This window comes from Pinus tabuliformis, chromosome J (genome assembly GCF_031772625.1).
Source record: "Pinus tabuliformis cultivar Carrire ecotype Pingquan chromosome J, CPIR1, whole genome shotgun sequence".
NCBI classification, from domain to species: Eukaryota; Viridiplantae; Streptophyta; class Pinopsida; order Pinales; family Pinaceae; genus Pinus; species Pinus tabuliformis.
The window spans coordinates 328,311,711-328,326,509 of record NC_142295.1 but is presented as its reverse complement, the minus strand read 5'-3'; the positions used below and the strand labels follow the sequence as shown (position 1 = coordinate 328,326,509).

The 14,799-nt window shown below is 35.3% G+C and overlaps 2 protein-coding genes and 1 pseudogene across 2 annotated transcripts; 1 reads left to right on the top strand and 2 right to left on the bottom strand.

Annotated features, from left to right (window-relative positions):
- Positions 1 to 531: 531 nt before the first annotated feature.
- LOC149227090 (uncharacterized) lies at positions 532 to 1,347 on the bottom strand. The gene has a single exon (XM_089380401.1). It carries the CDS (start codon positions 1,345 to 1,347, stop codon positions 532 to 534), a length of 816 nt encoding a protein of 271 aa, XP_089236527.1.
- Positions 1,348 to 5,685: 4,338 nt separating this feature from the next.
- Positions 5,686 to 7,570, bottom strand: LOC149227089 (uncharacterized; annotated as a pseudogene).
- Positions 7,571 to 8,411: 841 nt separating this feature from the next.
- On the top strand, positions 8,412 to 8,882 carry LOC149227088 (exocyst complex component EXO70A1-like). Its single transcript, XM_089380400.1, has one exon. The coding sequence runs from the start codon at positions 8,412 to 8,414 to the stop codon at positions 8,880 to 8,882; it is 471 nt and encodes a 156-aa protein (XP_089236526.1).
- Positions 8,883 to 14,799: the final 5,917 nt, after the last annotated feature.

The following is a 14,799-nucleotide window of genomic DNA, read 5'->3' as shown; positions in this document are numbered from 1 at the left end:
TGCCAGTACTGTCCATTCCCAGACTTTGGGTTCCTTGCGTTCCTGTTTGATCTATCTGATTTGCTAAAGTAATTCCTTTCTTTTCCTTGTATTTCTGGAATGTCTCTTTATACAATTGCTTTTGGGCTTCCGGGATAAACCTTTCATCAAGATTTTTCCAGTCCTGTAACAATCTTTTCATGATTCTTTCCTCCTCGTTTCCATTGTCCTTCTGTGTATCTGTCTCCATATGGATTTGTTCTGGTGTCATCTCCATGCTCCCCTCTACTCCTCCTTCTGCCCTACTATTCTGGTTTAGGTCTGGTTCCCTGTATCTTTTATAATTTCCATGGGCTCCTCCACATTTTCTTCTTTTCCGGACTCTTCTTCTTCCTCCTGTAAAGCCTGAAACTTGTTCTGGCATTCTACTGTTACTGATTTTGTAAGTTGTTGCATCCTTGTCATTTCCTTTCCTGGCCTTTTTTTCCTATGGATTTCCTGGAAACCCCTTTCCCCTTCATCTGTCTCTTCTGTCCTCCTTTGCTCTTCTTCCTATTTCCTTGGTGTTTCCTCTTCTTTATTCAGTGGGAATTGTTTGAAGAGATGTCCGTATTCATGGCACCTTCTACATCTGAAGGGTATATGCTCGTAGTCTATCGGTTGCTGCCATATTTCATCATGGTACTCTAGCTCTATGTACTCTGGCAATGGTCCTGCTATATTCATATAGACGCATATCCTTGCATAGGATGTATACCTCCCTCTTTTTGTTGACTCTGCTACTTTAACGAAAGCCCCGATTGTATTGCTTATGCCTTCCAGGATATCGGGGTCCCAGAACTCCATTGGTAAACCAAATAGTCTTACCCAGATGGGTGCTGCTAGCATCTTTTCGTGGTCTGGATTATATCGGTCATCCCATTGCCTCATAAATAAACCAGCATTATTCATAAAATATGGTCCTCCTTCAAAGGTTCTTTCCTTGTCCTCCAGATTTGCAAATATCACTGTAAAGAAACCCTTTGCCCCTAACTTTAGATCTATATGCCCTTTCGGCTTCCATCTTTGTTGTATCCACTTAGCTAGGTCCCTTTCCGATGGCCAGAAACCTACGAACTTGCATATCAAAGCATGGTCTCTCATATAACATCTGTATTCTTCAAGTTTGTTGTTGGGTATTACATACCTTGGTTTTTTCTGAGCTCTGGGAAGACATCTGCCCCCAAGCTTTGTTTGCCACCGATTCCCCAGAACTGGCACGTCTTTGCTGTTCTCCTTTGGGTCTCTCTGCATCCCGCCCCCACTTGATTCTCCTGCCGCCATATTTTTGTAGGAGGGCATCTCTCCCCTCCCCAGCTCCCCTGCCATGGTGTCTTTTAGTCCTTTCTTAATTTATTAACCCTCCTCTTCTTGTTATGTCTTCGCACGTCCGTTTGCATGCAGAGGACTTGCCCTTCTGCCCTTCTCGCCGTCGCTGTTCCTCTTCCAGCCCTGTCTCTGTTAACCCTAGATTTTCAAAACCCTTTCTCAACCATCATCACTCATCGCTCCTCCACATTTTAAAATTTCCTGTATTGTATACATTGTTAAATGCTTGCATGATTTGATTTTGGTAGTAATATATTACTAGCACAATCACACTTATTAATGTGGTTGATCTTTGCCCATTAACGTTATTTTCACATGTTGATTGGCATATGAGATTGAAAAATGCTATCAATCGACGTACACCAACCATATTAGTTACAATGGATGTGTAGGTGTATTCATTGACTCTGGTTGACCATGGCTCATGAGGGTTGATTGTGGTTGATTGTGGTTGACCATGGTTGACAATAGTTGACCATATTCAATGGTTGACAGTGGTTGTCTATGGTTAGCTATAAATGACCATTGTGAATGATTGACCATGGTTGACTATAGTTGATCGTTGTTAATGGTTAACCATGGTCAGTGATGGTTGACAATGGTTGACAATGATTGACCATGGTTGACCATGGTTAATAGTGATCTACCATGGTTGACCATATTTAACAACAATTTGAAATGGTTGACCATGCTTGATGCTCGTATATTCTCATTGATAATGGTTGACCATGGTTGACAATAGTTGACCATGATTAACCATATTCAACCATTGTTAATGATTGATAATGGTTTGTCATGGTTGACCATATTGAACCATTTACCATGGTTGACAATGATTAATAATGGTTGAGACTTCTTGACCATAGTTAACAGTGATTGACCATGGTTAATAATGGTTGACCATTGTCAATGGTTGACAATGGTCAACCATGGTTGGCCATGGTTGACCACATTCAAAAATTGTAACTAGTTAGCAATGGTTGTCCATGGTTTCCAACCATTGCCAATGGATTGCAATGGTTGACCACGGTTTTCAACCATTGTCAACCAAGTGATTTTCAAGGTTGGTTATTGTTAAATATGGTAAATATAGGGTTGACCAATTTTGATCATGGTCAATTATTTAAACATCGGATATCAAGGTTGTATTATAATCAATCATTTAATATTCAATTAACATTGACTTATAGTCAATCATTGATCATGATTGACTGTGGTCAACGATGATCAATTGTAGTTGAATATTGTCAACCATGATCAACTATGCTTGACTATGTTTGACTAATGTGGTTCACTATGTTTGATTATTAATATTAATTAATAATATTAATAAGTAAATATGTTGAACCAAATTTGAAGAGTGTTGACTGTCAAACATAGTCCAACATAGTCAAATAGATTAGTAAATGTGGTTGACTAATTTTGTAATTTCATATTGCGATGTTGGATAAATTGCAATGTAATATAACATTGCGACGTTAGATGGATTTGTGTACCCTTCTGAAGTCACAATATGTTTGATTATGAATATTAATAAATAATATTAATAGGAAATTATGTTTTGTCGAAGTTGAACACTGTTGATTGTCAAACATAGTGAAATATAGTCGAACATATTCAACCACAATATTAAATGTGACCGACAACATTTTGTAATGTTAGATTGCGAAGTTGGAGAGATTGCAATGTAATGTAAAATTGTGACAATGGTTAACATTGTAACGTTGTACAATCAAACATATTTGAACATATTCAACCACAAAATTGAATGTGGTTGAACACATTTTGTAATGTCCGATGATGAAATTGGACAAATTGCAATGCAATGTAACATTGCGACAATGGTTATAATATTGTGACGTTGGATAAATTTATGTACAATTTCAACGTCACAATATAATATTAATATTAATATAATTATTATTATTAGTCAACTTTATTAATATTAATATTTTTATTCTTAAACACTTTTAAATCTTGATTGTGACCAACCAAGGATGACCTTAGTTGACTACTGTTGACAACGTTTGACTTTGGTCAGCCATGGTTAACTATATTTGAATATGGTCGAGTTATGTTGACTAAGGATGATTATGAGTGAACAAGGTTGCCTATTGTGAAATATGGTAAACATAGGATTGACCATGTTTGATGATGGTCAACTATTTAAACATTCGCTACAATGGTTGACTTTTTTTAACTAATGTGGTTGATTGTGATTGACTATTAATATTAATCAATAATAATAGACACTTATGTTTGACGAAAGTTGAAGATTGTTGACATAGTCAAACATATTCAACCACATTAGGTAACTAATGTGTCTTAAACCATATTAACATTATTAAACATTTTAATTAAACATTAAATATATGTGAGAATGGTTTATCCATGGGTGAACATGGCTATGTTTAACAATTGTTTGATGACGGTTGAGCACAATTGACTATAGTTGTCCATGTTCAACATGTTTAAACATCCTTGATTATGGTTTGACTATGAATGACTATGGTTAATGATTGTATGACTATGATTGACTATGATTGATGATTGTACGAATATGGTTGATCATGGTTTGACTATGGTTGATCATGATTAATTATGGTTGAACATGGTTTGACTATGATTGGCCATCATTTGACTATGGTTTGAATATGATTCGACTATAGTTGACCACATTTTGACTGTGGTTTATCTATTGTTAACCATTATTTAACTATGGTTACCATTGCAATGGCAGTTGTAGATGGTTAATCATGGTTCGACTATGGTTAACCCTAGCAATCTACTATAGGTTTATGATGGTTAATCATGCTTGACGATGGTTAACCTATACGGTTATCCATGGTCGATCGATGTTGACCATGGTTAACCATGATTCATATGTTATATTACATATTAAATCATTATTACATATCCACCAAATTATTATACTATCATCAACCCTCATATTACATATTAAATTATATTACATATCAACTACACTATTATATTATATTACATATTACATTATGTTTTACTAACATAATATTAAATGTTAATAATAATATTATTAATAGCATGAATAGTAATATAAAAATGAATTGTTACATCAAATATTGTTATTACATTAATAATATATTTATGTTATAATTAATGCAATATTGTCTATAATAACAATATATTTATTTTATAATTAATGCAATATTTTCAATGTAATAGAATATTAATGCAACAATATTATATTACTATTTCTATTAATATTAATCTTACCAAAATTTCTTTAAGGAAAATATTACTAATCATTAATATTATTGTTATAATAATTGTTATTAATGTTATATACATGTCAATATTAACATTATTATAAACTTAATAATATTATTATAAACTTATTATTATTAATATTATAATATAAATTTTAATCAATAATAATAGGAAATTATGTTATTAATATTAAATTTATTAATATAATCAATAATATTAATATTAATATTATTAGTATAAATTCATCTTAACTCGGGACCTACCAAGCTTTTAAAGGGATCAAATCTCTTGAGATGCAAACATCTATTAGATTCAAAAGAGATTTGATCCCTCTAGGCCCTTGGTAGATCTACAGTTAAGATGGATCTAGGGTGGTATAATATATATGTAGAATTCTCTCAATCTTTCCTCTATATATGTTTCATGTTAAAATCTTTTACTCAACCTCCTTGTTCAAATATTTTATTTATAACCTATGTGAAATTTCTCTTGTTATTTATATGTTTAAAATCTTATATATCTACTCCGTATTAGAAATACAATAAATTACACATCTCTCTAGTTATGGAAAGTTAAAATATAAGATTTTTTTAATTTAAATTACTTTATTTTTCTATATATAAAGTAGATATAAAACTATGTTATTTAATATGGACATTAAAATATTTTACTTATGGTTTACAGTAAAATATTTTTTGTTATTAATTACGCCGTAAGGCGTTTCCCTCTGAAATGAACTTCCCTAAAATCTACTTGTCATCCCTGTGTGCCGTTAGATTATGTGTTAGACGATTAGAGGATTGTTAATCGTTCGATCAAGGGAAGGTAGTTGAGTGGTTGGAACTATTCACGATATTTGAAACAGTTGCAAAACAGTTGTGGTTTACTGACCCGGGTTCCTACTCCATGTTTCCAGCACCATCCGAACACCGAAGGTTCTCTGTAGCAAGGGGCCTCTGTAAAACTGAGGCACCATTCTAATTTATCTCGCATAATTTGTTGTCTGGTTCAATACCACCATACCTTGGCGACATGGTAACTCTGCACCATTCTTTCTCATATTTGCAGCCTGTTCAGGTTTTCACAAAAACCTCAGCAGCACACAGGGCACCTTATGAGTCCGTTTTCATTACACTGCTGGCAACTAATGAAAAGGCCCTGACCTTCCTCTTCTGTAAAAATCTTGCGGCTGTCGTCGCAGTTTTGGCAAGGAATGAACCTCACGTCACCGCAACCATCGCAGGGTTTGGAATGAGCCTGCACTGGGAAGCATTCCAGATACTTAGCTAACTCCCCTATTTCATGTAGTTGCTAAATTTCCTCAACACCACCAATGTATTTTCCCCCAATAAACAACCTAGGCACCAGCATGGGCTTCCCCAAAAGATCCTACAATTCCTGCTGAAAAGGGGAATGCATGGAAATATCTCGTTCATCGACCGAAACCTTGAAACCTTGAAGAATCAATTTCATAGTGCAGCAATCCTCAAATGTTTTCCTTATTCCCCTCAAGCTCGTGAAATACAGAACCACCTTATCTTCTCCCCCTGGGGGAGCCCTCAACTTAGCATTTTTTATAGAGGATTTTTTGGATATGGGGGGTCATTTGGTCGACCTCTCGTCTATTATCTGCTGCAAAGTATTCACCCTCGCCTGAATGCTACTAGATCGAAGCCTGAAAGATTTTTCTAGGGTACCCTTTTCGTCTTCTCCACTCTTGCTTCTCGTGCTGCCCTGATAGACCTCGAAAACGGGCTCCATCGAATCTCTGGGGGAAATTTCATCCATGTCTTTCCTGAATGTAGAAATGAGATCCGCATCAAATAAGGTCAGAGATGAATCATCTGACGATGACTGCTGCGTCCAAATTGTTTTGATGATTGAATCTGCAAGAGTCGAGGGCAAATCCGCCCTAGACAAAGAAAAGTCGTTGAGAAATCCATTTCCATTGTCCAAATTTTTCTTTAGATTCGTGTTGGGTGTTGTTGAAGATGCCTGTGAATTTTCGTCGACAATTTTTATGCTAGGGGTAACCTTGTGCCATATAGAGACCTGACAACTGACAACCCAAAAAACTTCAAGAACTTGAAGAAGATATAGTATATTGGGTAAGATTTATTGTTTCCAATTCCAGAAGAGAAAATTCCTTTCTCACTCATGTCACAATTTTCACTCATACTTCTCTAAAGTTAAGAATTGTACTTATCAGCGGTCCAATGCATTCACAGGCTTAGGGATCGTTTCACTGCCTTTGTTGAACAGGGAATAATAATTTTGTATTGGGAGAAACATATAAAGAGCACTGCTCATTGAAGTTTTTTCAGGCTTTTGTCTGGATTATTGAATGTATTAGAACTAACTTCAGAAGATGGAGGAACCAAAATACCTTTCTGTAGCTGATTGCTTTTTACTATAAAGGAAATTTGAGTTTCATGAACATTGAGTTCATTAGAGCTGTTCTGATACTCAGCAATGGATGTGTGGCAGGTTATATTCCTTTCTGATGATTGGTTTGGTTTATTATTTCACATTTCCTCCATGTTATATTTGTCCTTTCCCATTGAAATATTTAACAAATCCCCATATCTATATTCTTCTTTAGTTCTTGTTGAATAGGGTCATCGTGAGTTTCTTCTATCTTTATTTTTGCAGTTAACATGGACAAAAAAATTTGACCTTCTGGCAGGTGTTGGACACAAACATCACTTCTAGTGGCATCTGGAATGCCATAAAGTTCCTGACAATTTTCACGTGTTCTCACACTAATAGGAAGTCCGAAAAGAGCATCTGTTTTAGTTGCTTGACCTTCATCATTATGATCTAGAGCTGATATTTGAGACATTTCTGAAGCACTGAAGATAGATAATGAATTTGGCATGCTTGCAACATTTAAAGTTGACGAGTTTGGGGATTCTTTCCAATTCTTTGGATTAGAATGCCAACAACCATTTTCTAAGAATTGTCTGTCCCTGGGCATTTTCCTGTTTAGTCCATAATTTATGTTCTAATTTGCTAAATATACAATGAAATATAAAACAAATAAGTAAGCCAAATCCCCTTCAATCAATGTTCTAAAAAGGTGTGAGCATTGTGAGTCATCTGCCATGCTCCCATGTTTATGTTATTGAAGAAACATAGAATGACTAAATGTTGAACCAATTGTTTCAGTTAATGATTGCAGAGATTTTGGAGAGCTTTGGCAGAGCTAAAAAGTGCTTGAAGATTTATGGTTCGATTAGGATTGAGAGCATGATAGCCAGTTTCAAGAGCATGGAAACTGATTATTTGAGATATAATTATTCATCATCTATTGATAAGCTTGAGTGGATTGCGCTAGAAGACCATGTGGCAGAATGGTTGGAGGTGTTAAGGAAGACAGTGAAGGTCTTGGTTTCTTCTGAGAGGAAGCTCTGCAATAGGATTTTTTAGACATTTGATATTGAATTGTGGACAGATTTCTTTCAGAAATTGGTTTTAGGAAGCAGTATGAAAGCACTGATAGAGTTTGGAGAGGTCGTTACCCTGAGCCAGAGAGAGCCTCAGAAGCTATTCAAGTTGTTGGACATGGTTGAAGGATTGGAGAGATTGAAGGAGGACTTCGGGTGGTTTTTGAAGGGCCCAGATTCCTGGAGATCAGGCTTTGGTTGAGCGAAATGGAGAAGCACTTGGTGCACAGTGCTTGTCAAGTTCTGTGGGACTTTGGGAAATAGGTAGAGGAGGATTCAGGGTTGTTTGTTGATGGGAGTCCACCAAAGCTTACAAGCTACGTTGTGAATTATCTCAAGTTTATGTTGACTGAATATGAGGAGGTTATGGCAATGGTCTGGGGAATGGAGAACAACACAAGCCTTGCAGAGGTTGTTAGTCATGTGATGGATTCTTTGGAGCTGAGTTTGGAGACCAGAGCCACGGGATACAATGCATCTGGATTGTCACACATATTCCTCATGAATAATTATTGGTATATATTCAAGAGAGCCAAAGACAGCAAACTAGGGAATCTGTTGGGTGAGGCATGGCTAAAGCAGAGGAAGAGATTGGTTAACCAACATGTTTTGGGTTATGAAAAGGAAGTATGGGTTCCCCTGGTGAAGCTTTTGAACAGAGATGGACTGGTTGTGTCCAGTGGTGGAAAAGGAGGAGCCAAGGATTTGTTTAAGCAGAGAATCCACTCATTCAATTCCACATTTGAGAAGTTATATGAAGAGCACAAGAATTGGTTGATCTCTAATGAAGAGCTCAGAGGGGGCTCAGAGAGGGCACCTTTACGAAAATTGAGCAAGCTGTAATTCCTACTTACATGAACTACATTGAAAATTTTAGCATATTGCTTGATCATTTTGCCAGTGAAAGCAAGCATTTGAGATACACTCTAGAGCACCTCGAGTTTATGTTATCACATCTGTTTACACAGAGATCAAGTAGGACTGGATTGTCCAGCTAAAATAAATTAGATATTCCAGGCCGGGAAGGTCAGGGCTTAAACACAACCACATGATTACTAGGCACCCTTATTCTTTTTGGTCAATTTGGAGGTGTCCGCTAATTACTTGCAGATTTCTTATCATGACAATCTATCAACTTACAAGCTTTTAATATAGAGTATGTGAGTGCTTGGGAAATTAATATTCAGATATTACATTTGGTGCAAAGCATGTAGTATTGTAGTCATTTATGGTCTTTAGTGGGTCCTAAGTTATTAGGTTTTCATTATCCAGCTAAGAGTATTGCAAATTATCCAATCTGCTAAGAGTGGTTGCAATGCTACAATGTACTGTAAGTTATTTTGACAAAAAAAAGGGGATAATAGAGTACATGGAATACTTGTAAATATGATAACTGGATACATGGAGAACTTATAAGAGAGGGCTTCTAGATTCCAATATCAATGTTGTACCACTGTTCTAATGAGGAAATTATGTTTCTTTTTCATTTTGGGTAGCAGTGGCATAAATGTAAGGTAATGTCCTCTCTATTGCTCACATAGGCAAAAACAGAGAACTTAGTCTTTTATTTTGAAGTGGCTCAAATGTAACTCCATGCCACATTCTCACCATGGCTTGAGAGGTCCAGGGTCATGCAGCATAACCTGTGGGCTGAATACTTACAATTCTCACCATGGTTTGAGAGGTCCAATGCCATGCAACATAACTTGTGGGCTGAATACTTATTTGTAACATGAGAAATCACTGCACTCCATTTTTTTTTGAGAAAGGATTTGTATTTTGGGTAGCAGTGGCATAAATGTAAGATATTATCCTCTCTATTTCTTTCATAGGCAAAATGAGTACCTGAATATTTATTTTGAAGTGGCTCAAAAGTAACTCCTTGCCATATTCTCACTATGGCTTGAGAGGTCGAGGGCCATGCCGTTGTAAATACATTTGTGTAACATGAGAAGTCACTGCACTCACACTACATGGATAATGGATTTCCACACTTTATGCCTTACGGCATTTCCTTTGCAACATCTGGTGCAAATGCTAGTATATTTTTGTTTTAAATATCACATCTAAACTGTAGAATGAATTACACAAAATGTAATATCAATAATACTATTTCTTGTCATCTCCATATTAAGTAGTGAGGAAATTACATTTCTTCATAAAAGTAAAATGTAAATTACTTTTTTTACTCATCTCCATATTAAATAGTGAATAAGTTAGTTTTTTTCCTCATACCAAAGGTATTTTTTTTACCTTCCATTACTTGATATCTCTATATAAAGTTATGTAAAATTAACGTATTTTAATTATTACCAACATTAATTTATTTTGTTATTACTATTTTTAAATTTTTATGTGTCAACTTCTCTCCTCTAGAGACAAAAATATTACTCAAAATTAATATTAGTGTTGGAATATATTAATCTTATTAATATAATCAATAATATTAATATTAATTTTTATCAATATTTGTTTAAGGAAAATATTATTAATAATTGATATTAAGGTTATAATAATAAATATAAATGTTATATAAGTGTTAATATTAATATTATTATAAACTTTTCGTCATGAGGCATTAATGTGAGTAATTGGGGGGGGGGGGGGGGGGAGAGGGGGGATTCTGAGGTTGTATCCACCACCCTTGGTCATGATGTACATTTATGAGGGGGTGCAACCAACCCCATGCATGCATTTGCTTGCAAAACCCCATGTGGCCTTGAGTCATTATAAACCTATCCAAATCATGCCTTATAAAGAAATTAATGTTGGATTGAGAGAAGGAGGCGAGGCCAGGTCCTCGACCTCCCTGTGGATATTGTTGTTTTTTCCTATTTGTGGTGAATGATGCTTTGTGTTTTGGTTTGGGTCTACTATAGTGATGGTGATGATAGGGCTGTGTAGCTCGTGAGGGTATTGGAGGTAGGAGTAGAGTACCTTTGGTGTTGAGGTCTTTGGTTTGAATATTGGAGCCTTGACACATGGTGGGTTTGTGTGGGCTTCACTTTCAACTACCTACAATAGAATTAAGGTCGATTTCTTCCATTTTCTGGCAATTTATTTTGACTTAAGTACTACAGTAGGGTCTAAGGTTGGGGCATTTGGTTTTAGTCTATTTTTTTAGGTCAGGAAGGTTTGGCAGTCTCTCTATGTATTTTGCTCGGGGGTCTCCTTGCATTCATAATGTATGGGTCTATTGCTCAATTTTATGTTAATTTTAGTGAGCGTCATCCAATGAATTGTAAAATTTAACCTGGAAGGTTGCTTCGGTCTTGGCTTTCTAGGTTTCTAAGAGTTTTTTGTGACCTGATGTGTTCAATGTACTATGAGTGTTTGGGCATATGTTTAATGGTTCTTGGAAAGGGGTCATTTTTAGAGGCTTCCACGACTATTGTACAACACCTAGTTGATTCCCTCTTGTGTGAGGTCTATATCATGAGTTTCAATGATGATTTAGTGGGTTGGAGCTATAGCTCTATTATTGATGTGTTTTATTTATTTCTTTTTACACAAAAAGGTATTTGCACTAGCTTCTCCAAGTGTGCCCTCCCAATTTTAAACATGTTGCTTATGTAGCGAATCCATTGTAGGCATGGGGGAGGGCATAGTGGTTTGTAGAGGTAGAGAGGAGTGATATTTTTCACTCATGACTTGGTTTCCACATACTATAATGCAGTTCTATCGGAAATAAGGAAATATATATGTAAACTTGAAACTCAAGATGGGGTGGACATACATTCCCACTTCAATTCAGAAATCTTGGAGAATATGTCTACTTGGTTTCCTGACCCTAGGCACACCATGGGAGGGAAGAAGAAATATCTAAAATTTGTGGCTTTGCATTAGCAAATGAAAATTGTGTTGGGGCTTTTCCTGAAGGACAAGCAGGTGGAGTAGTATAGTGTTTTTGCTACTCGGGATCAAGAGAATGCTCAGAAATCAATGCTTTTTCTTGGAAGGAATTGATTTCCATCTTGCTCATGTTGAGGGGCATATTCTATGCCAATCTAATAATAATGATATGGCACACCTACCAAGTTTAAGCACAATGACTCCCTCCCCGATTTCTTCCTCTCAAAATGATTAAGATGTATTGTATGCTAACTTTCTTGCTTTTTGTTTACTCATTTTTATTCATCCAATCAAAAGGGTTTATGGTTTTACAATATATTCAGGTCTTAGTTTTCCATATGTTGAATCTCACGTAGCATTGTGTTTTGTGCATTGTAAGTGATTTGAAAAAGAGTAAAATTAAAGCAATTTGGCACAACTATGTCATTTAAATTTTTTTTAATGATTCAAAATATCAATTTACAAAAAAAAATTATTATAAACTTAATAATCTTAATATTATTAATAATGTTAATATTATTATAAAATTAATAAACTTATTATTAATATTAATATTATTATAAACTTAATAAAACATAATATTATAATAAACATAGACCGACTGCCGTAAAACCAAGACGTATTTTCTAAACTAATAAACCTATAAACCTACTACCATAAAACCTAAACTTAAAGTGATCAACCGAAAGTATATTACGATTCAACCTAATTCAACCAACCATGGTTTATTGTTTATTCAGCTATATCGAGTCGGGGTAACCCTTGCACTAAACAAACTCAAACACATTTAGCTGTATATAAGGAACCTTTCCACAAATCAAATCAATTGCAAAGCTTCGCAGTGGAGCAGGGTTCCCAACTCACCAGTTCTTCAAGATTTGCGGGGGTTGTCGAGGACTCAAGATTTGGGGGGCTGTCGAGGAGTCGAGGAATCGTTGTAATCTTGTAGGCCATAGCAATACCATCTTCGGAATTCATACAACAGCTGGTTGTATGCAGGCATTGAAACAATGTCCACCAATTCCAGGTGCAGTTATATTTCAAATTAGCAGGCTCGTGATATAATAACAGGCATTGCCACAACGGCATTCACATTGAAAATTAAGATTTTGATTTAGATATCTAAAAGGAGGAAAATTAAGATTTTGATTTAGATATCTAAAAAGAGGATGTAGAGGTGTACGGATTGTAGAGTTCTACGGATTTTGGATGGAGTGTGGTGGAGTGTTTTATTAAAGAAGTTTTTGATGTGAAGTCATTCATTAAATTTTCTATCTTATTTAAGTAATATATTAAATATGAAATATATATATATATATATAATCTATCACACTTGAAAAAGAAAAAATGGAAAAAAAATAAAATTAGAATTACTAATAAAAAAACTGGATTTAAATATGGGAAGAGAAAAAAATGGAAAAAAAAAAAATTAGAATTACTAATAAAAAGACTGGATTTAAATATGGGAAGAGGGTTCCTGGTAAAAAGAAGGTTTACAACTAATTTCTGCTTCTCCAGCTCTTAAGATATTCCTTTATCCCATTCGTTTCAACTTCTCTAATCAAGCGATCTGAATCGACGTAATAATAATATATGGGAATGAATGATATACGGGGGTTCAACTTCAAGAATGGGCAACAGAAGAACAGTAGTGCTAGGTAGGTTTTCCTTAAAGCTAAACCATATGTTTTTCTTAAAAAACAAATCTTTCTCTCTTAAGCCATATGATCTCGATGGGAAGCAGAGTTTTTAAAGTTGGTAATTGTAGCCTGTGAATTATTGATGCAACAGGAATTAATGATTGTTATGCCTGAAACTTTAGGCATTCAGTAATAGTCTTTGAAAGCCAATAACTCAGCTGCTGTTCTGTCAGCAAGTCAGGCCGAGAGACACCATTAAAGGTCTACGACTTCTGCTCCAGAGTTCATCAAATGCTACAGGGTTAGTCAATTATCTATTTATCTGTTTTTTCCTTTCTATACATTTATAATGTGCATCCTTTTCCCCATATTTAAGATTTTTCTGAGATTCAACCAACTAACGATACTTATTTATATAAACATATGGACCCAATTGCCCAATCTCCGCAGCGTTGACCCCCAAATTTGCAATTGATATAATTCTAAGGAGAAATCGAACCAGACATAATATGGGTAATCTTTGTGAAGTTTTTTCATGATATCAGTATTTAGAAAATTGAATTTAGCATTTAATGTACAGAAATATGGTGTCTCAGAAGACTGTAGCAGTCGCTACCATTGCCGCGGTTTTCTTGAGCATATGGGCGAAGTTTGCATATAATGTTCATTCCTCTTCAAATGATTGCACAGCAGTTTCGAGTTTCTTCGAATCGTGTTATATTTCTTTACAGTCTGGAACTTATTTTTTGAACGCTGAGAACCTGTGCTGCAAAAGCCTCGACAATCTGGAAAACAGAATTCGAGAAGACGAGCTCACCAGATATTTTCTTTGTGAATGCTTCAAGGTTTCTGATAATGATAAACAGGTTTTTGTCAACGAAAATCTACTGGAAGTTCAGACTTTGTGTGGCCCTCAAGTTTCCCACATGATAACAAACTATTCGGACTGTTTGCAATATATAAGGTTTTATATCTATTGCACTTTATATTCTTTCCTTGGATTGTTTTGTTTCCTTCAGGACTGAATACCTTAGAACCAAATTTTTCATATAACACCGTTTGTTTCAATTCATTTGCATATTGCAGGCTGATAAGGGCAAGAATGGCATAGAAGCATTCTAAGGTCAATGCATGAAGGACTATTTAATTTACAACTTTGCATAATATGAGGAATTGATAGTGTATACAAATAATTGCAATTGATAGTGTTTTCAACTGCGATGCTGTCAAGGCAGTTTCACTAGTCCACTTGAATTTTACCTTCTCCG